A 22501-nucleotide genomic window follows, 5' to 3' on the forward strand; every position below is an offset into this window, starting at 1 on the left:
GCTACTGGTGGCCATGTAGGCATGGCCCAAACTCAGGCTGGAATTGACACAAAAAGCTCCCAGTGGAAGTGATACATATGCTGTTGGTCTTCAATGGAGTTTATGGGGTGAGCTCTTTTAGGCAGAGGGATGAGCACATGTAAAGTCCTGGAAATCTGCAAGAGGGCCTTGGAGTGTCTGAGAGGACTCCTGATATTAAGTGGTGTTGGTCAGCAGAGACCTGGAATTTAAAGGAGAAGAGGGCTGGTTTGGGAAGGGTGGCCATGGTGTCTGAGAGGAATCATTTGGGAGTAAGGGGCTTAAGCTGATTCTGTGTGCTCTGGGAAGGCACTACAGGATTTGATTCAGGTGAACTCCTGGTCAGATCTGTATGGGAGAAACCTCAGGGGCACAGCAAATCTCAGGGTTAGAAAACAACATCAGTGCAGTCTCACTTTTTTCCTCATCTGAAAAATGGAAATGATATAAGAAGTTAATGAGATAATATACCTTAACTGTTTAGTACAATGATCTACTAAGGTAGGGTAAGGCTTTATAAATGCCAGACATGAATTTTATCAGCAGGATTCAAGAGAGCACCATCGGTTGGGGATGTGGCTCAAGCGGTAGCGAGCTTGCCTGGCGTGCGTGTGGCCCGGGTTCGATCCTCAGCACTACATACAAACAAAGATGCTGTGTCCACCAAAAAACTAAACAATAAATACTAAAATTAAAAAAGAAGAGAGAGAGCATCATCAAGCTGGGAGTAGCTCAGTGGTAGGGTGCTTGGGGCAAGGCCCTATATTCCATGCCCAGCACTGCAAAAGAGAACAAGAAAGAAGCACAACACCAGCACTCTTCCCTAGAAGACAGGGCAGCTGGGTACAAGGACTGTTGCTCCCCAAAGGTGCTGGAGACTTGAGGAACTGGCATCCTGACTTGAAGTTTGAATGATTATTTGAAAGAAGTCAGCAGAGAGCCAAGTGTGGATGGCCCAGGCCTTTAATCCCATCGACCCAGGAGGCTGAGGCAGGAGGATTGCCAGTTCCAAGCTAACCTCAGCCACTTAGCAAGACCCTGTCTCAAAATAAAAAGTAAAAAAAGGACTGGGGATGTGGTTCAGGTTGAATGCACCTGGATTCAAGCCACAGTACCAAAAAATAAAAACACCTCAGCAGAAAGTTTAATAACAAGACAAGCATTCCTTTTTGGAGGTAGAAGAGGGGTAGCAAGTCAGAGTGACTTCTCTTCTTGGGGAAAGAGGATAAGGTGAGAATGGTTTCCACAAGGGCAAAAGCCCCCACCTCATCCTTCCTGGGTGTCCTCTGCTTGTCTCAACGTCCATAATGGAGAGTTCTATGTGGATAGCTTTCACTTGACATTTCCTGTCATATTACATTTTCCATATTCTGGCCCTGTCCTCCCTTGTTCCCATCTGGGTTGAACAGGTAAGGGTCAGGGTCTCCACGGTTCTTGATTTCCAGGAGAAGGAAAAGGCTACAAGATTCACCTTCTGAACTGGGACTGGTAATTGTCATCATCGCTTCCCTGAGGAAACCATCACCATTGGGATCACCTGGTCTTCTTCCACTGTAGCCCGTAGACCTTCACCTTTGTAGTTGGGTGGAGGTGGGAATAAGGATCTCAAAAAATTGATAATGTACTCCTCTATTGTGATGTATGTAAGAAATAATAAAAAAATAAAATTTTAAAAAAGGATAATTAATAATAATTCCCTAATGGGGTAACTGTCTACCATCCTCCCATGGATCCTGGCATTAAGCTTTTTTTCAGGTGTACAGAATCAGGTTCTGCATTTCATATCAGGTTTCATGGGTTTGTAGGTTAGTTTCACTTTTTGGGTCCTAACTCGGAGGCCTGCTTTTAACTCCCAGGAAACAGGTCCTTCCTCACAGTTTGTGCCTCTGCTTTCCCTGAAATGGTAGATGGGAGTGGATTAAGTGCTAGCCATCCTAGAGCATCTAGACCTGTGATTCTGCTTCATTTTTCCCGTATGCTCAGTGACAAACAGTGCCTGCCCTCTCAAGGTGAGGCCCAGAATATCTTTAAGCAGTTTAGGGGTGAACATTCAGTGGTATACACTGTCTTAAAATTGTATTTTCAAACCAAGAACCTTAATTTTTACTCACATGGTATGTTTACTTGGGGTGTCTTTGAAGAAGCCTGCTGGAGAGGTGGAGAGAGGCTAAATGCCTCACGTAAGGGATATATATATTTTTTTTTGGGGGGGGAGTGGTACTTGGAATTGCACTCAGTGGTGCTCTACTACTTAAGCAGCCTTTATTTTATTTTGACACAGGGTTTCCCTAAATTGCTGAGGTCGGCCTTGAACTTTTGATCCACTTGCCTCAGCCTCCCCAGTGGCTGGGATCACAGGCCCACCACACCTAGCAAGAAGTCATTCTTTGACACAATAGTTAAAGAAGAACATTTCAGCATTTGTGCAAGGAAGGAACTGGCTGGGAGGGGGATATCCCTGATAACTGGGAAGAGTCACTCCTTGTGGCCTGGGAGGTCAGAGTGGGAGAGGCAAACATTCCAGAGGAGTCTTGCCCTTTTACACCACCCTCACCCCCAACAGGTTTGAGCTTCAAATCCACACTTAGAAGGCTTAAAGGTGGCTGACGGCTGCTACTCCAGGGGGACACTGACCATGGCCTTTGCCCTGGCTGGGAAACTGCAAGGTGGGAGCAGGAATCGTTTCTCCGAGGGAGGCCTGTGGCTGAGGCACCCTGGCTGCAGTTATCTGGACCCCAATCAAGCTCAAACTGTAACTTTTAACCAGAAGGAGGCCAACTTCTCCAATGCATTGGCCACCCCACCCCCACCAATCCCGAGAATTGAGAACTTCCACTTTGGGATTATATACAGTTTGGGATTAGGAAGGAGTCAGGGCCTTGCTCTATAGGTCCCTGAGAAGACATCTGCAGCTGTAGGATTAGCCCAAACCGGGCAGATGAGGGGTGGTGAGGGTACTGGAATAAGGACGAGGCTATACTCACCCAAATCTATGTTTTGGGTGGGCGTTTATTCTGCCAGAGCTGAGGTTTCATTCTCTTTCAACCAGTATCTGTTGAGCCCAGCTGTGTTCCCTGCACTGTTTCATGCTCAAGAGTTCGTAGGCTCTTGAGTCTCAAGCCATTACAGTGTCGTCACCTTAACCCCAGGGCTCAGTAAGTTTGGCTGGCACCAGCCTCCCAAGAAACAGAATGTCCTTTCTCAGATCAGTTTCCTCACCTGTGAAATGGGAACAAAAATTCCGCCCCTTTTTTCTCAGTGGACCTAGTGTCTATTGAATTACAGGAAGGTGCTCTGGGAAGGGTACGGTCTTTGAACACGCGCCTAGGTTCCACAGCCCTGAGCCAAAAGTCCCCAGCCCAACGCACACCTAGTAGGGGAGGAGGTGCTGTCTAACTCTCTCGATCCTTTTAGCTTCTTGCCCCGCTTACCAGGGGGCAGAGGACGGCAGGTTTTCTCGGAAGGTGTGTTTCCAGGCCCAGGCATCACAAAAGGGAGAGGCTTTTTTTTTTTTTTTTTTTTTTTTTGGTAAAGTTGCGCGAAAAAAGGGTGAAGCAGGGAGCTCCGGGAAGCTGAACCTGGGCGGACCTCGCCACGGCGCAGGGAGCTCCAGGCGCAGCGGCTGCGGCTCCAGCTCAGAGCCTGCGGCGTCCAAGTGGCCAGAGCTGCGCTGGGAGGGAGGCGGCAGGAGGAGGGAGGGGAGCCGAGGTGGAGGGGGGGGAGGGAGCGGCTAGTCCGGTCCAGGTTTTGCCGGCAGCCCCCGGGCAGCGTTCAGAGCTCCTGCCCGGGCGGGCGCGCGGCGGCGGCAGAGGCGGCGAAGCCTGAGCGGGGATGTAGAGGCGGCGGCACTGGCGGCAGCAGAGGCGGCAGTGGCGGCGAAAGCAGGCGTTTGAGCTGAGCAAGAAGAGCAGCGAAGCCTCATAACCCAATAGTCCGACCCTGCGTCCCAGCCCTGCCCAGCCCGCGCCCAGCATGCGCGCCGCCTGCTGAGTCCGGGCGCTGCACGCTGAGCCCTCCGCCCGCCGCGCCGCGCTCCGCTCCGGGGTGATTAGTTGCTTTTTGTTGTTTTTTAATTTGGGCCGCGGGGAGGGGGAGGAGGGGCAGGTGCTGCGGGCTCCCCCCCCTCCCCGCCTCGGGCCAGCCGCGGCGGCGCGACTCCGGCTCCGGACCCAGGCGCAGCGGGCGGCTGGAGCTGAGCGCACCGCGGCGGCAGTGCCCAGAGAGGAGCGCAGCTCCCCGCCCCGCCCCTCCCCCTCGGCCTCGCGGCGACGGCGGTGGTGGCGGCTCGGACGACTCGGAGAGCCGGTAGGTGTCGGGCCATGGCCCTCCCCCGACCCCCCCCCAGACCGGCCCCCTCCCCTTCCCCGCCTACCTCCCTCTCCTCCCCCGGGGCTCGGTGCGCGGCCGGGGCCGGAGTTCGCTGGAAGTCGGCGGAAAGTTTGGCTGCGCGGGTTCCCCCGAAGTTCAGGTGCGGAAAGCTAGGGACTGGGAAGGAGGGGTCCGTGTTTGGGAGGGGCGGGGGGCTCCCGCAACCTGAGCCGCGGAGCCGCGAAGCCTGGGAGACCTAGCGCCGGTGAACGTTTGGTGGCCGCTTCTATACCCAAGCCTCCCCAAGCTGCAGTATGCTCGGTCGCAGATCACTGAGTTCAGACAAAAAGAGGGGTTTTAGGGTCTGGGACGGCGGGCTGGGCGCCGTGGAGTGGGGTTGGGGCTTTTCCTGAAAGGTGCCGTCCCCTTCCCAGTCACTCCAGATCGTGGGCACTGGGGTGGCGGGCGCCCCGGGGTCCTCACCTCTTGGTGTTAGGTGGGCGCTCCGCCTGCGGGGGTGACTGCTTGGAGATCTCTGGCGTGCATTCCCCGCAGCAGACCCCACTCACAATCCTGTGTTTGGGGGCGATGGTAACTGCCCTGAGCGGCTTCGACCATGCGTGGCTGAGCCTCCCCCTCCTCTTGGAAGAGGCGGCGGCCACTTCTGCATTTCCCCTCCAGCTCCTCGCCCCCGCTGCCCGCGGGGTGCCTGGCGGGCTGATCAAGTTTGACCTTTTTTTTTTTTTTTTAATCGGTGAAAGTATCACCCCCACTTCCACCGTGCCCCGCAGCCTCTCCCTCCCACCACAGCGATGGGGAGCCTTTCGGGCTGCCTCCCAAGCCCCGCGTGGGCTAAATAGCGTGCAAAGCCAGGGAGGGAGAATGGGGGTTTTCCCCTAGCTGCAGGGCTGTTGGAGGGGGATGCGTCCCAGGCTCCTGCCGTGCAGCTCTGGCTCCGAATTTACCCCTGAAGTTCTGCCCGAGCCCCCTCCCCTTCGCTACCCCGGAGCGAAGGGCTGAACCGCCGCGAGAGGAATGTGTTAATTTTCTGACTGGGGGAAGTTGTCCTCGCCCGGAATGGGCTGTTTTCCGGCGGGGAGCGCGGGGTGCGCCTGGCTTTGTTTATTTGTAGGATCGACAGAAAGTGAGTGACCCCAGTTTTTAAATGGGGGTCCATCTCGGGACCTGTCAGAAGAGCTGAAACATCCAATGAGAGAGCAAGACCTCTCTTTTTTTCCTCTTCTCCGAGAATCAGAAGGGGTACACGGAGTTTGGGTTAGTGCCATGGGCTGCAAGGAGGCACCAGTGGATTTGGGGGGGTTCTGTAGTGACTCATCCGGGAAGACCTGCTCCCTCTAGTCTCCTGCGACGAGGGTCTGAGATTCAGCAGTTTCACCCTCTTTGCCCCCAGGATCCTGGGTGGTCCAAGAGTCGCATCTTTGGATTGGGGGCTGCAGAAAGGGGGATCGTGGGACCATCCTCCCGATCCCAGCCTTTCCCTGCGCCGCAGGCGCTGTTTGCAGCCCTCGGTTTTGTAGTGGGTCCAGCCCCACCCCGCTCCTGGCGTTTGCTCTGGAAGCTCTGGGGAGGGGGGCGTGTGTGATCCCTCGGTCCTCTCCCCGCTGGAGCCGCCCCAGGGCCGCCGGCAAACAGAGTCCCTTTCAAGTTTTCCGCTGGGGCCGCCTGGCGGGGGCTGCAAACACAGTCGCTGCGGACTTGTTTGGAGCGCGATTTGAACGCCCGGCGCCACCTCAGCTGCCCCTGGCCGCTGGGGTGGGGGGGTTCGGTCCCTGAAATTAGGAGCATTTAAATGAGATATTTGGGGGATCTTACTTGCCTAAGATTGACTTGTCCTCCTCCCGAAAGACCCCCCTTCCAACTGCTACTAGGAACCCAGAAACTAGAACCTGAAGCACCTTCCAATCCCGTTTTCTGAGATCCGTGAGGGGAGACGTAGGGCGGGGAGACATAGGGCGCTACCTCCCCGTAACGGCGTGGTGTTGATTTAGCAGTTTCCCTAGATGAGAATCAAGCTGGAGCTTGTTGGGGGGGGGGAGTGGCCCGCTCTGCAGCTGTCACCCCCCTCCCAGAACGAAATTGTTCTCTCCCCTTGGGGAGGAGGGAGAGGAGGTTGACAGTCTGATTTTCTCCCCCCTGGAAAGGGGTGGGAACAGCTGAGGGAGGTTGGCCTCTGCATTTTCAGTCAGCCCTGGGAGCTTGGTTGATATAGCCCCCCTCCCCATCTTGGGACTCTCCGGGAAGCCCCGAGCCAGCCTTGAGCCTCCCTCTCCCCCATGCCACTTTCCTTTCCAAGGTGGAGGCAGAGAGGTTCCTGTGCAGAAGACAGAGCCTTGACTGGCTGGCTGGCTGGCTGACTGACTGACAACAGTCGTTGGTGGCTTATTTATGTGTGTTTGGGCTCAGTTGTTTTCCCGGCTCAGCAGGTGACCCTGGCCTGGGCCTCCTATCTCTCCTGCAACAGAGCCTGTTGACTTATCCGAGGACCAGCGGCCTCCTCTTTATCACGTGAGGCCTGGAATGTCCACCCAGCCTGGCTGGGTTAGGCTACGTGGGGGGAAGGGGAGGGGACTCTTGGGAAGGGTTCTGCATCCAGGGCCCAGGATGGCACAAGCCTGCTGTCTGTCCATGTGCTCCACCATGACCCTCAACTTTTTGCCTCTTTTCAGCTTTTTGCCTGTCTTTTACCCATTTGGCCTGTGTGAAACTGAGGCCCATAGAAATCTGGGGGCAGGGTTGCATCTGGATAAAAAAACACATCTGGGAATTTAGGACCCCACCTCCTATTTCATGGGAGGGTAGAATGGAGATAGGGGTATCCCTCAGAAAGAAGCGAATGATATATGCTGGGCAGAGGTCAGTTGACTTTTTAGGGTACAGAATGGGGTAGAGGTCTGGGGGAATATAGGTGAGCCAGACTCAGGCCTACTTCTAGAGCCCCGTGGTGACCAGTCAGAACTAGTTACCAACTATAGTGCTCTGGAGCATACTTTTAACTGGCTAGGGATAGGGCAGGCTCACTTATTGTTGTTATTATTGCTCTCTGCTTATATGTAGTTAATTTATTCATTCATTAGCCTAATATGTAAATGTTATACATGCTATGTATTTCTCGGGGTGCAGAATCACTGCCCCAACTCTGTAGGCATGTTCCGGGCAGAAGCTCCACCCCCTTCCCCGCCTCCTGGGGCCCTGATTGGGGCTTTCCCTTTTATTTTTTTCCCCTTGGGGCTCTCCCAATCCTGCCCCCACCTACTGGTCCCATCCTGGTCCTGTGTGTGTGGTTGTGTGTGTGTGTGTGTGTGTGAAGTGTTCTTGATTAAGTGTATTAATAGTTAAACTCTCACTCATAGCTGGAACTCACCAGACCACAAAAAGCCTCCCCCGTTACTCACGCGCTACTGCCCAACAAGAATATCCCACTAAAGTTTTTTTTCTGCTTCCCTTACTTCCCCCTCACTCTCTCTGACTCCCCCCAGTGCTGAGCCCACCCATCCAGGCTGAAGGCAGTGAGAAAGGACTGCCCCCTCAAAGACCCAGGAATCTCCAATCCTCCACCTGCCTGCTAAAGCCAGAGGCAATGTCAGCTGACAGATGAGGCTGTGTGGTACTAGTCAGTTGGTCTGCATTGTGGGACTGGATGGCCTGTGTGCTTATGACTCAGGATATGTGTGTTTCTAAGTTGTGTGTGTATGTCTAGAAATTGGTGTGTTGCATGTGTGTCTCAGGAGTCTGAGCATGCATGGATCTGTGGATGCGGGCTTGTGTAGCTGCATTATACATGTAAACCCAATGTATGTTTCTGAGTCTGAAGATTGTAAATTGGAAAATTGGATGTGTCTCTGTGGATCTAGGAATGTATATTTTCTCTATGTGTGTGCCTGAAAAATTCAGAGAGACTGGTTGTGGTTGTGTGTATTTGTGTGTTTTGTATATGCTTATAAATCTGGGAGTAAGCCTATCTAAGCTGTATGGGTCGTGGTCTGGGCCTTCAGTAGCTGGTAGCTATGTGTTCCTTTCTCTTTTAGTATCTCTCTCTGCCCCTCTGTCTCTTCCTTCCTGGTTGTTTGAGGCCCTGAGAAAGAGAGAGAGAGAGAGAGAGAGAGAGAGAGTGTGTGTGTGTGTGTGTGTGTGTGTGTGTAGCATCAAACCTCTTCTACCCGGCTCCCCCCCTCCCCAGTAACTGGGCAGCTTCCCCGTCTGCCTGCCTGCTGGGAGTTTTGGAAGCCATGGAGGGAGACAGGCTGGGGCCGGGGTGACAGCGCGTATCCACGGTGATGGCAGCCTGTGATTACGGGAATAAAAGGATTTTAAGGTCATGGGTGTTTTTTATGTTCCCCCCCTTTGGTGGAGTCAGTGGCTGCAAAGGGCCACAGCTGTGTGTGTGTGCAGGTTGGAAAGTCTACCCCTGTGAAAGTGAACATGGTTATGTGGAGCTTACCTGGGAGCATGAACACAAGCATGTACATGCATGAGCAGAATCTGTGAGAGAGTATGCCTATCTGCCTGCTCCTCATGTGAGAGTCTGGGGGCTGCCATCGATTCCCTAGGGGGAGAATTCCTAGTAAAAGTTGCTCCTGGGAATCACATGAACCTGGAATCCTACAGTCTTCTATATGCTGAGGAGGGCACTCAGGCCCCACCCGCTGCTCACCTGCGCCCCCTCCCTGAGTCCAGTGTCTCTAGTTGGATACTGCCTGGGCCCAGTTACCTGGGCAAGGCCACATCTCAGGGTGTCAGTGCCCCTGGCCCAGCTCCAGCCCCTGTAATTGCATTCTGCCGCCTAATCCCCCGCCAGCTCAATTAGATCACAAATTCTTCTTCATTTCCTGCCTCTGATGCTGGCCTCCCTCTGGGCTAGCAGTGACTAGAAGAGAGGAGGGATCTTGACCCCCCCCCTTCTACCAGCACTAGAGGCTGGAGGGGGGGTGATAATAAATTCCTGGTACATGGACCCTGGAGTCCAGGTTATATTTGAGGGACCAAAATGATGGGGCTCCATTGACCCTTTTTAGACCAGCTTCAGTATCCCCATTCTGGGGAAGAAGGCTCATGTTACCTAATATAGGGGCTCTGGGTAGACCAGACAAGTCACTCTAGTCAAGTCCCTAGGCTACTTCCTTTCCTGGTTTCCAGTAGGCCCTGCCTGCCTCCTGATCCCAGAGCAGTTGCTGGCCACCCCCAAGCACAGCAGTTGTGACCTTGTTTTTGACCTTTCCATGTTGTCCATTCTAGGAGCCAGTAGGACCACTGAGCTCCCCTCCTACTTAGTTCTTCTAATCCCCTCCCTTGGCCCCACCCAGATAAGTGTGTATGAGCAGTAGCTCTGAAGTCCTTCAGACCTGGCTCCAAATCCTGGCCACACCAATGTCTCAGTGGATGTATGATATATTGGCAAGTTGCATTATCTCTACAAATCTGAGTTTCTTTATCTCTGAAACAGGTAGTTAAGAATGGCTGCCTCACAAGACCATTTTTGGTGAGCATAGGGAAGTTCGCATAGGTGCATACCCAGTCATGGAGGGAGACAGGCTTTTATAGTGATGAGTTCTTCATATCTTTCAGTGAATAGGAAGGAAAAAAAGCACTTGGCTCACACTTAGCATTTCTTCTCCATTTTGCTAATTACAGGTGTGTACCTTAGTTCTATCACTTTGCCTGAGTTTCTCTCCCCCATCTGTAAAATGGGACTGACAGAGGGCTGACCTTAGAGGTCACATGAGAGGATTAAATGCTTGGCCCCAGCAAGTTCTCTGCCCTTTCTTTCCTCACACCAAGCCTGGGGTGGATAGGACTAGTGAAGATACGGGCTCTGGGACCAGGGGCTGACCAAGGTCATGAGACTGGTAATGAGGCCCAGGGATGACCTGCTGGCTCAGCTGAGTTGTGAGGCACAGCCTTCCTTCCCTGCAGGTCTCTGAAAATTGGTGGCTTGGCTGATTATTTTCTGGGAAGGGGAAGCTGAATGTCTGCCCCTCCTTTCCCAGGAGGCGCCCATGGCAGTGGCTGTGCTGACAGGCCTCCTGGCTTTCTTGCTAGGGTGGCTGGCAGCTCTGTGGAAGGCTGGCTGTGCCCAGATCAGCCCAAGGGAAGGGAACTGCAAAGGTCTCCCTCCCATCACTGACCCCTGCAGCCCCTCCCATCCTCAGCCTGTCTTCTCTCAATGGAAAGACAGCAAGGAGAGCTGGGGAGACTGGCTGTGATGGAGGTGGCGGAGCAGCCTTCTGCCTCGGGGTCCCCTAGCACTCCCTAGCTAGTCTCCTGCTTTCTGTGACCTCTGTCACTCACTAGCCTGGGCTTTTTAATATTTCATGGCCCTTCAAACCAGCCCCCTGCCCCAGCCCACATGGCCCCCTTTGTCTGCCTGCCTGTCCCCCACTGCGTCTGCCCCTGCTGCATTCCCTGCCTTTCTCGATCCGTCTGTACCTCCATCTCTCATAGGATTCTCTCCCCTTCCCTGACATCTCTGACTGTCCCTCTGCCCCTTTCCTCCATTTTCCTCTTTTGTCGGCTGCCTCCTTCCCACTGGAACAGAAACCAGGCAACTGGTCTGCCTGCTTGTAGACCCCCTGGGTCTACCCCTTCCTGCCCCCTCCCCCCAGCTGTGCTGGCCGCCCTGTGAGAGCTGGTTTTATTTATTTTTCTGTTTGTTTGGGAAGAGGGCAGTGGCAACTCTGAGCCCTGGCTGCTGCTCTGCTTGGAGCAGTGAGCAGGCGGCTGCACTGGCCTCCCAGGAATGTGGCTGGGACGTCCCGCGCTATATTTACTCCCCTCCAGCTGCTGTCCCCAACAGGGCAGAGCCAGGCCTGCCTGGTGGCCCCCAGGGAGCCCTGTGCCCGCCCTCCTCTGTCTGGCAGACCCCACATAGCCCTTGGGCCCACTGCTCCCCCCCTTGCCTGTGACCTCCTCTGACCTCCAATTTGCCTGGCCTGCCAGCAGAAACTCATGTGGCCCATGCTGGTATGGGTATACAGTGAGGGCACAGAGTCCTGGCACCTAGTACTCCCCCCACCACACTCCTGTGCACCCCTACTCAGGGGCCTAACCTATGTCTGTAATCTGATGGCCAGAATTATGCAAAACATCTTTCCAGGCTTCTCTTCACCAGGCCTGGTCCCTACTTTTGCCACAGTCCCCTCAACTCAGCTGCAATCACTGGGGAAGGGGGAGAGCTTGAGTGGCTGTGTCCTTTTATCACTGGTCCCCTTGGTTCCTCACACAAGCACACATGCGTGCGCAGCTGAGTGCTTGCACATACATATGCAGTAAGTCTCCCTTTCCCATGGACACACATGTTGGGTTATTCCTTCCTTGGAGGCAGGTCCTTGCCTCCTGTCATTGATTCCCTCATTCATCAGATGCTTACAGGGATATTTTGAGCCCGCTCCTTGCCAGCCTTGCAATGGGATGTGGCAGTGATTCCTTCCTGTACCCTCAGTGCCTGGCACCAAGTAAGTGCTGAAGATATTTCACTGCTGCTGTACTGAGCTGCAGCCCCCAACTATTATCACTGTTAGGATCAGATATTGTAACAATGGCAGTGACAATGGCTGGCCCATCCTAAGCCCTTGCAGGGGCAGCCTCTGTGTTTCTGACCTTTGCCTCCTTTAGTCCTCCCAGTAGTCCAGTGAGTTGGGTGCTGTTAACATCTGTTTAGAGAAAGGAGGAAACTGAGGCTGGGAGAGTTTGTGACTGACAAGTGGGATTGAGTTCTGGCAGAGCTCTTGACAGGGTACAAACACTATGAAAGACAGCCAGCGTTGGTCTATATATGTGGTGTTTCCAGCATCTTCCCTGGTACCTGGTTACATGGAACAGACTCCCTAAATGCTTGTGAACACAAGCCTTGCTCTGCTTCCCCCTTGTGGCTCTCTAACCCCTGACAGTGGGCCTGACATGAGGCAAGGAGATGGGCTGATTGGCTAGTTGGGTGAATAAAGGAATGAATTGATGAATGACCAGACAACTCAATGTGAGGATGAGTATTCTCAAGGAAAATGGGCATGTGGGATGTGCTGGTGAACAGACTGCTGTGTGGACACCCATTGGCCCATAGAGGATTCTGGGAAGTGAAGTAGGGTCAGGGCTGAATGACACAGCTAGAGACCAACAGTCTGCTGAGCCAGTGAGGCAGGACCTATCTTCTCCATGGACCTCAATTTTTCATCTGTCAAGTGGGCTTGGGAGCCTTTGTTCTGGCTGACTGCCAGCTGGCATGGGAGGTGAGGGGACTGTGGCTGGAAGGAGGAAGTAGTGGGTGGTGAAGACAGGAAGGTGAAGCGTGGAGCTTGGCTTGGAACCTGAGAAGCAGGGAGATCAGCCCTGACCTGACCCATAGAGTCCTCTCTCTGAGCCACAGGGTGGGAATGCAGGCTGTCAAGCCCCCCTGCCTCCCATTCCTGCTATGGTGCAGGCTTGTTTCCTGACATCTGCGACATCAGTGGTTTTGTGTGCCAGGAGGAGGTGGCTTGTCCCTTGGCCTAGTCCGGCTCCTCCCCAGACCCAGACTCTTCCCGCCCCTCTGCAGCTTCTTGTTAGTTCCTGTTGACCCCATGGGAGAAACCCAGCCCCTCTCCTGCCTGACCCACCTCCCCAAAAGCTAGATGAGCAATTGGTTGACTGGACCTACAGCAGTTAGGAGGGGTTAGACATGGTCCTTTTTCTTCCTGGGGCTGTCTGATCTTGGTGGTTTAGAATTTTTAGTGACAAGAGACTAGAATCATAAACTCCTTGTAATGGAAGGATTTTCAAGTCATGACTCTTGTCATGTTGGGATTCTAGAATCACAGAACCATGGGTTTTCCTGTGGGAAGGAAGTATGAATGGTCCGTCATGTTTCAGTCTTCTGTTTGGTGGTAGGGGACAGTAATGCTCTGTAGGGAGGAGCTTCCCTAAGGTCATAGAGCCTGGAGCCCTCAGGTGACACAAGCCTGGGACAAAACCTGAGACAAAAATGCCAGTTTTGCCTGCAGGGGTGGACTGTGGGCCATCAGGCAGTGAGGGGATTCAGGGACGGCCTGGCCTGCAGGCACAGGAGGGGTCTTCCTTGCGGCTGCCTGCTGCCCACGCTTCCCGAGGCATCAGTGTGAGGAGGAAATGCGGGCTGTTTCTCCCAGCGACAGCCGGCAGGGCCAGGCGACTTCCCAGCTCCCCCTCTGACTCATGGCTGCCTGCAGCTCCCCTCCCCTGGGGGCCTCAGCAGCCCCATCTGTGCAATGGGGAGAGGTTTTGTCCCACAGCCTAGCGTTATAGAAACAATAAGACTAGGATTCTTTTCCAGGGCCACTTTTAGGCGGTAGAGAGTCTAAAGAGTGGTCCAGAAGAGCCACAGAGCATTTGGCCCTCGTATACTGAGAAGTCCTGCTTGGAGTCACCCTAGTGCCTCAAGAAACCTGCGGGGGTCAACCTGGTTCCCTAGGCAGAAATTATGGGAAGCCAATGATAGAGGACCTAAATCATTCTTTTAGGAAGATCCCAGAATGTGAGGCTTAGAGCTCTCAGCGATCTCCCCTGACTTCAGTATACCCATCTGCAAAATGGAGGATGTTGTTCTACTAGGTCAGTCATTTAGTGGCTGCGCTGTACCTGGATACGTGCCGGATACTGGGGAATGGGGAATCGGGAATCCTTGACTCCAGAAATGGGATGGGATGTGATTGGGTGGAAGGGGTGACAGGAGAGGTAAGAAGCTGACCAGCGAGGGAGTGTCCAGCGGAAAATCCCAGCTGTTCTCAGGAAGCATTTCCTCCTCTGGTCTCCTGGGAGAGAGACTAGGCAAGCAGGACAGAGAGCAGTGGGAGGCCCCTCGCGGTCCACGTGGAGACATCCCAGGCCTGGCAGCTGGGCGGGTGTGCCCTTCACACTGCCGAGGGCTGGAACACACCTCCCATGCTGTGTGGTGGGGGGCCAGGGCTGCCAGGAGGGGCCCGGCCATAGTCCAGATTTTAAAGCTTTCCCCTGGGGCCTCGTGGTACCCTCCACCCTGTCCTGAGCTGCCACCACGGGGGTGGCAGATGCTGTTTCTTCGGCCCAGGCGAGTGGGAGGCCTCCGGAAGATCCTCCTGGGAGGTTCCGGGGGGCAGCGGGGGCGTTGGCAGCTGCTGCCCAGCCAGGGTTGGCTCACAGTGGCCTCCCAGGTCCCTCAGGCCCCCAGGCTTGAGGTGGTGCTTTGGAATTGAGGCTGGTCCCTCCAGCCCTTGCTTCCCTGCTGCTGCCCACCAAGCTTCTTGTCTCTGGCCCCCTCCCATCCCTGGCTGCGACTGCAGAGCCCCCCGGGAAGGCAGGGGAGGAGGCACAGCGGGCTCAGAACAGCGGGTGCCCGCGCAGCCAAGTATTTGCGTGAGCTGTCAGAGACAGACAGGCATGTGGGGAATTTGGTGCATGTGGGGCTGGGGGAAGCAGCCGGGTGGGCAGGCAGGCAGGAGGAGGGAAGCTGGGGCTGCCTGCAGGCCTGTTGAACCCTGCAGAGATACTGTTTCTACCCAGTCCTTTAGGCATCTTCTCCTGCCTGTGCCAAGGCAGTGAGGAGAGTGGGGACTGTCCTGACTGGGGTCTGATGGTGGTGCTAACACTCGAAGGGGGCACCTTGTCAAGGGCCCAGAGCTCTCTGGTGGAGTGTGGATCCAGGCAAGAATCCGGGTTGTACCCAACTGTGGCCTCCAGGAAATAGCAGCTGTCTTCTCTGCCCCTACCCCACCCCAAGCCTGGCACAACTTGTTTCCTGGCCAGGGTCCGGCTGGGGCAGATTGGAGGAGCCTGGTATTGCCCGGCTGGGTAAGGAACAAGCAGGATGGAGGGGGTCATGTTTATAAGCCTAAAAGCAGTTGGAATGCTGTGGAGAGAGGACCTAAGCCCTTGTTATCCTTATGCAAAGACCCCAAGTTAGTTGCCTTTGTGGTCTATTCCCAATAGATCCTATTAAACAGGACAGGGGCCCAGAGCTGAGTAATACTTGATTTTTCACAGCTGAGAGCCCAGAGGTGAATATACTGCCCTGAGGTCAAACAGTGGACTCCTAACCTTCCCTCCACCCTCATGTGGGCGGGGCCAATGGGAAGAGGTGAACTTTGGGGTTTGCTGGGGTGGGGGCTATATTTAGTTCTGCAGAGCTGAGGGGCCCCTCTAGGAGCAGCTGTTGGGGGGTGCACACACAGGCCCGGAGCTTCATTTAGTCTGGACAGAAATATCCTCCCCCCCACCCACCACCCACTGGCTGGGCAGCCAGGCTGCGGGTTTGTCCCCTGAGGGGCAGCTTGCCTGGGCCTGGCGGCCGGCGGGACAGGCAAGATGACCCGATAGGCTTTTCCCAGCTCAGGTTTCGATGAAACAGGAACCGGAGCCGCAGCCTGGACTGTGGGGGCCAGGGCAGCCAGGAGCCTGGGGGGCCAGGGCTGCCTCCCCCGCTTCTCCCTCCCTCTGCTCTGTGATGCAGCCTCCCCTTCGCAAAGGCCTGGGGAAGCAGCAGGTTATTTATCAAGCCAGCCTCCCTGCCGCGTCTGCCCGCGCTTCCCCCCCCCACCTCTTGCGCTGGCGGCCATGAGCCCAGCAGAGCAGGGTGAGCTGGGCAGGCGGGTGGCGGGATTAGCTCAGGAGACATGAGTCACCCCATCCCCAGCAGCCCTGCGAGGCCCTGCGGCCTGGCAGGCAGAACACGCACTCACGCACCCCCACATGTGGCACACTTAGGGCCACACAGGACAGACATGGTCATACAGAGCACACTTAATTCTACATGGTGTGGCACAGACTTGGTCACGTATGTTGTGGGCCCTTCAGAAGCACACTCACTGTTACAACCCTGGCCCCTTGTGGTGTGTGTAACTGGGACAGACCTAGGGAAACAGACATACATGGTTACACAGGGGTGGGCCCCTTGGGAGGAGGCCACACTTGCCCTTTCAGACCCTGCACCAATAAGGCAGCTGTATGTCTACTCCATCCTGTCACAGTTCGGGCCAGTGGTCCTGAGGTCATAGTTCATGCCCAGGTGAGACCATAGGGTTAGTCCAGGAGGACTGACAGCAGATCCTGGTGCACACACCTGTACATATTCCCACCTGATGTGGTTAGGGCTCCATTCCCCCATTAAGGCTCACACAAAAGAGGCCTGACCCTCAGCCATGATGTCATCTGATTCTGTAAGGTTTGGATAGGGGCTTTTCCCTATCACCAGGCTGGTGTGGCCCTATAGGGGACCTACTTACCCTCCAGTGGGGAGCTCTGGCCTGAGCAAAGTAAGTGGGGGTAGATGGGGCAGAGAGCAGAGAAGCTGATTTCCCCAGGAGTGCCCAGTGGCCAGTTGCTCTCCCCCATTCAAGGTGGGGTCTGTGAGAAATGGGGAGTGCCAGGGATTGGGAAAGGAACAAGAGCCCCTGATCCAGTGAACTGTGTCCCAGGAGTCTGTCCTCCCTGCTTACTCGGCTTGGTTTTCTCTGATCCTCTTGGTTCCCAGGGCCCGGATTTTCCAGTGCCCCTCACCCCCACCTTTCAACCAGCACCCTGAGACTTAGAATACATCCCTGTTTCTTACTCTGTAGCCCTGCAAATTGGTGTGGAGCTGGGCTGATCATTCTGGGCCCAGGAAAACTTCCACCTTCTGGCTTTAGAGGTCTCCTTCCTAAGGGCCTGGACAGTGGTCAAGGAGAAAAGAGAACCCAGGCATCCAGAGGAAAACAAGACTGGATGCCATCCTGAGCCTTGGACCCTGAATTAGACAGACCTGGGTGCCTGGCTTCCTGCTGTGTAATTATAACCAGCCTGCCAACCTTTCTGACCTCACTTTTGTCACCTATAAAATAGATATAAACCTCATCTGTCTTAAAGCTGTAGGACCTAAAATAAATGGTGAGGATTAGGAGTGTAGCTCGGTGGTAGAGTGCATGCTTAGTATTTGTGAGGTCCTAGGTTCAATCCCCATCACCACAGAAACAACAAAAGTAGATGACAGGGTATATTCTCATCAGTACTTACTTTGTCACACCTTCCAGGGAGTCCAACACCCTGTGCCTGAGATTTTTCTTGGCTTACTTAGAATATCTTAGCTTTCTCTAAGACTGTTGTCTGATAGGAATGCTGCATGTGCTTGATTGAGTGAGGAGGCTAAGCTGGGTGGGCATGGGTTGGGCCCAGGATAGAGGAGCCTATCTCTTGGATAAATTCCTGGAGGCTTCACAATATGGGAGAAAAGGGAAAGAGCCAACCTTAGTTCCAAGGCTTTTTCTGTTCTCTAACCTAGCACACACAACAAGGCCACAACAAGTTGGACTTGAGCAGAAACTTCCAGGTTGCAAATGGGGCCTTAGCAGAATGTGAGGGGCTTTGCACCTGCCCATGTGTTAGGGCTGTTGGGACTGGAAGATCTAAGAAGTGCTAACTAGAGCGGGCATGGGTTGGGGGCTGGGGATGTAGGAGGAAAGGGCGGCAGGAGGTATAGGTGGGTTCTTCCTGTGGCCAGAAGAGGAAGTACAGGTACAGGTCTGGCCAGCTGGTATTACTCTCCTTATACAGAACCATCAGCAGCTCCCCATGGGCCTGCAGGGTAGAGGGCTGGGGGTCCTTTGTATTGGGGCTGGGGTAATAGTCATGAGGGGATTGGCTTTGAGCTTAAATTCGAACAGGGCTACCACCTAGGTCATCTAATGTTCCAGGCCTGAGCTGTCCTTGACACTCATGCTGGCAGATGATGACAATAAAAATAACAACACAGCTATCATGTGTTGAGAACCTACTGCATGCTAGCCCAGAACCAAGAGTTTCGTATGTGTCTTCTCCAGGGCTTTGATGGGTTGGGGCTGACATCTACATTTCACCGCACAAGACATGGGTTCAGCAAGGTTCAGCAACTTGTCTGCAGTCACCTAGGCTGAAGACTGCAGAGCAAGGAAAGGAACCCTGACTCTTGGAGTCCAGATGGACCCTTCCATGGCTTTAGCCTGTGCCTCTGAGAAGAGGGGCTCCCCACCATGCGTGATCACACATGCTGAGTCATATTCATAGTTGGGCCAGCCCTTTTCCCTCCCCCGTTTTAACTGTCCTAGGACTCTCTGCTGTCTACTGGAGGCACTCCCCAAGTTGAACCCAAGGGCTTTGGGACTGCTGGGGCCTTTAGTCCTTGGAAGGGTGAGTCCCTTTGGCTATGGCTTCAGCATGGGAAATGTCTCACTTGGGGGTTGAGGGTAGAGAATGCCCCTGAGAGCAGCTTGTTGCCCCTTGAGGTTGCAAGGATCTGCAAACAAGTTCTGGGAAACTCCATTGCTAGGCTTAGGAGAGCCACCTAGGGGTTTGCTCAGGGTCACACACCTCCCCCATCCTCACCTTGCTGGGGGCTCCTTGCTTCTCTTTGGGAAACCCTGCAGGCAGTTGTTGAGAAAGTTCCCTTCAGTGTATACTTCCTCTTCAGTACACAGGAGCAGCCTGTGGATCCCCTCCACCCCCAAATATTGTTGCTTAGCCAAAGATTCCCCAGGCTCCATGTGGCCCTGGGGGACTCACTAAAGGTCCCCAAGCCAGGTTGACTTTGCTGGAAGTTACTCCTCACCTCAGTCAGATGACTTCCCCTTTTTGGTCTCAGTCTCTTCATCTGTGAAATGACTGCATCCACCCTACACATGCTCAGAGGCAGGGGTAAGTTCATTTCCCACTCACAAACCCATGACTGGCATTCACTCCTCAGGTCCCCCCAGGTCCTGAGCTTCTACTATGGCACAGGAATATGGGAGCAGGGTGGACACTAGAGTTGGACAACCTGCATTTCAGGCTCACCTTCATTGTCTAGAACTTGGGTGTGACCTCAGCCAGTCACTGCCGCACTCGGTCTGAGCCTCAGCATCCTCATCTGTGAAATGGTGCCTACCTCTTTGGACTGCTCTGAGGGTGGAGCAAGATGGCGAGGACAGAGTACCTAGCTAGACAGTGACAGTGGGGGCCCCTCCCCCACTCAGTCCTCCAGCTTCCTGTCCCTCCAGCCTTGGTCTTGAGAATTCTGGGAAGGAGACGGTGCCAGTCTGCTGGCTCAGCCGACTTGGCCACTGACCTTCAGAGCACCCAGGCTGTCAAGGCCGCCTGACTGCCTGCTGGGCGGGCAGGGGGGAGCGCCAGCCAGCTCTTCTCCTGAAGCTGCCCGCCCCTGCTCCCCCTCTTCTCTCCCTCTCTGCGCCTGTGTGTGAGCTAATTAATCTCAGCCCCTTTGGGAAATTAGAACGCCGCAGCCGCGGCCTCCTCAGCCTCGCAATGCCTGTACTGCTACTGGGCCATGCCAAAATCCGTTGTGGTTTAGGGGTACTGGAGTGGAGGATGGGGGCAGCAGGATGAGCTGGGCAGGCCACAGGTCTCTGAGTCCCTGCCTTCTGGCTTACTGGCTGAGGGCTCTGGCCTCTTGGCCCCCTACCCATAAGGAAGCCAAGTAAACACACTGCCACAGTGAAAATCCCCAGTGGCCTCTCTAACCTGGTCCCAGGGCTAGCGTGGACACCCCTCATTCCATGTTCAACCTCATGTGGGGTCCTCTTGCCTGCCCAGCTTGGGCTGATGGAGACACATGTAATTATGGAATTTTGCTTGGGAAATTAATTTGAAAAAAGTTAATTAATTGGTGGTTCCGGAGGTGGCGGGCTCCACGCCCGGCTGGTCTTGTTGACGTCAGTGCTGACCCACAGGAGACATGTGGCTTCCTGGGCAGGCTGGGGAGGGGGACCCCAGTGACCCAGCTGGGCAGCCCTGAGACAGGTAGATGGACAGTGAGGAGCAAAGAGCAGACCAGTGTCCTGGCGCAGAGTGGGCACACAGACAGGGTTTATTGACTAGACTCACTGAAGGTGAATCTCAGCCACTTGTTTGTATGTCCGGCGAGCCATTGTCAGCTTCCACTGTACATGGATCCCAGTGTCTCAAGTACCCCCAGCCAACATAGACCAATGAATGTTTTGTCCATTTTTTTCAAACTTCTTTTCTCAAGAAAAACCGCTAAGCCTATTCTTAAAGCTTTTTGCAAAGGGCCGGAAGGACACTACTGGGCCCATTGTGCAAATGCCCAGGTTGTTGTACCTGTCCTCTAGCAGCATCAAGTAGGAGGGGCATGAAGCTTAGTCTTCTTCCCAAGGGATGAACACCCCAGCTCTTTGGAATCCCATAAGCAGCCCCCTTCAAAGAGTGGGTGATAGAGCCCTTAAAATTGACTGTTCCCTAAGGAGGGGGTCATGGAACATAGCCAGCCCCCTCCAACCCATCACCCCAGCAGTATTTATTTTGTATCCTTCTCCTCCCACTGCCCTCCCCCACCAACATATTTGTTGTCCTTTGTGTATACAGGTAGGGGCTTCCCACACCCAATCCTCAGCAAGACCCAGCTGGGATGAGACTGGAGGCAACATACCTCAAGGGTCTTGGGGTACGTGTGGACCCCCACTTCCTCTGGACTCCCCACAGGACCACTGACCACAAGCTTCAGCTGAACTAAGTCCCTATTTCTGGAGGAGTGTGGGCAGACTTTCTCCAGGTAGGGGAAGGGCTGAGACAAGAGGTAGGCAGGCCTGGGACAGGTCAGGGTCCTAAATCCCTAGGTGAGAAACAAGGGGTTCCCCAAGCTCTGTGACCTTGGGCAGTTCCTTTCATTGAGGCTCATTTCTTCATCTAAGAAGTAGGAGTGATCACATAGCCATTCAGAAGCCATGGTCGGTACAGGGAGGCATAACCACTTGAAGTGTTTGGCCCTGGCACCAGGTTTTTTCACTGCATGGTGGAGGCGGGCTGGGTGGGAGAGAAGGGAGCCAACCACGTGGGACCGAGCTGTCAATGGGGCCTGAGAGGCCAGTGGGTTTGGGAGGGGAACTCAATGCGTGGGGTTGGGACCAAGGAACTGAAGAATCTGAGAGGAGGTGATGTTTTCCAAGCAGCCAAGAACAAACAACTAGCAGGCCTGGGTGGAGGGTGTCAGTTATCCAGCATCCACCCTCTGGGGAAAAAAGTACCCTTCATGGGCAAGCAGATCTGGGAACTTCATATCTCACATCTGTCTGGTGTGTCCATAGTTCTGGGTTTCTTCAAGGCCTGACCCCAATCTTTGTGGCCATACCCACACCCTGACCATCCTGTGTGGGCCGAGTATGGGGTAATAGGGAACTTCCTTTGCCCACTTCGCCTCCTCCAAGAAGCTCTCCCTTCTATATCCCCATCCTTCCCCATCCCGTTAGCCCCCTGGCTGAATATTCAAGGTTCTCTGCACAAATTGTTAAATTCTTCTATGTATGTCCCTGAGGTGAGTTCATTGAAATTTCTTCTCTGTCTTGGTGCCCAGCACAGGGTTAGCACTTGACAGACCCATTGGTCATAGGACTTCTGTGTGTTTCCATCTTACATATGGGTCACATGAAGACATTGTTCAGCCAAGGTCATGCAGCCTATTTGAGGGGCAGAGCTAAGTTGGCTTAGGTGGTTGTAGGACCCCTGGGGGCCCTGGCCCACCTGACAGGCTAAGTTCCTAATACCAGACTTTCATCCTTGTCCGTGACCTTGGGGAGTGAGGGATTCTGACATCAGGCAGGGGTCAAAGGGCAGAACTTGGGCCAGGGTTGTGGCTCAGTGATAGGGTGCTCTCCCTGCTCGCCTAGCACAGGTGAGGCACAGGGTTTGATGCTCAGCATCACATTAAAATAAAGGTAATTGTGTCCATCACAACTAAAAAATATTTTTTAAAGGCGGGGTGGGGGGGACCTTAAATCTTTCTGAGCCTGAGTTTCTTCATCTGTAAAACAGGGATTTAAGTACCTCTTCTTTTAGTGCTGGGAGGTGGGGGGCTGAAGAGATAATGCCTATGTTGTTCTTAGCTGGTGCCTGGACCTACTAAAAGCTCTGAGTGTTTGCCACCGTTATTATTACTTCTGACGTTGTTATTTTGTTGTCATTGCTTTATTGTTCACGTTCCCAGGGCCCAGCAGCTGTGGTAGCTGGGCCTGGACACAGCTCTTGGTCTGCAGAGAAGTTGCAGTGCCTAATTAGCTGTAAAAAGGCCTGGGTTTTTATTTTTGCTGCAGGGTCCCACCTGCCCAAGGCTTCCCCAGTCCCTCTCATCCACTGGGCTGGAGCCATGCCCCTCCCCAACCAGGTAGGGGGGCTGGCCCCAGGCGAAATCCTCCCCAAATTTCCCCTGCCACTCCCTCCGCCT

The 22501-nt window shown here is 54.2% G+C and overlaps 2 protein-coding genes across 4 annotated transcripts in view; both read left to right on the top strand.

Annotated features, from left to right (window-relative positions):
• Ube2d2 (ubiquitin conjugating enzyme E2 D2) overlaps nucleotides 1–1695 on the top strand; it is a 74589-nt gene extending 72894 nt beyond the window's left edge. The window contains exon 7 of the mRNA XM_078046219.1: nucleotides 1464–1695. Coding sequence (XP_077902345.1) covers nucleotides 1464–1575 — 112 coding nt within the window. The 3' untranslated portion in view covers nucleotides 1576–1695. The remainder of the gene's footprint in view (nucleotides 1–1463) is intronic.
• A 2053-nt stretch (nucleotides 1696–3748) lies between these two features.
• Cxxc5 (CXXC finger protein 5) overlaps nucleotides 3749–22501 on the top strand; it is a 33107-nt gene continuing 14354 nt past the window's right edge. Inside the window, exon 1 of one of the 3 annotated variants that reach the window (XM_078046202.1) lies at nucleotides 3749–4323. The gene's annotated coding sequence lies outside the window, so the exon portion shown is untranslated. Of the gene's footprint in view, nucleotides 4324–4354; nucleotides 4487–22501 lie in introns of those variants that run through there. The other 2 variants (XM_078046208.1, XM_005327277.4) reach the window with 2 other exon arrangements.

This window comes from Ictidomys tridecemlineatus, chromosome 1 (genome assembly GCF_052094955.1).
Source record: "Ictidomys tridecemlineatus isolate mIctTri1 chromosome 1, mIctTri1.hap1, whole genome shotgun sequence".
Taxonomy (NCBI): domain Eukaryota; kingdom Metazoa; phylum Chordata; class Mammalia; order Rodentia; family Sciuridae; genus Ictidomys; species Ictidomys tridecemlineatus.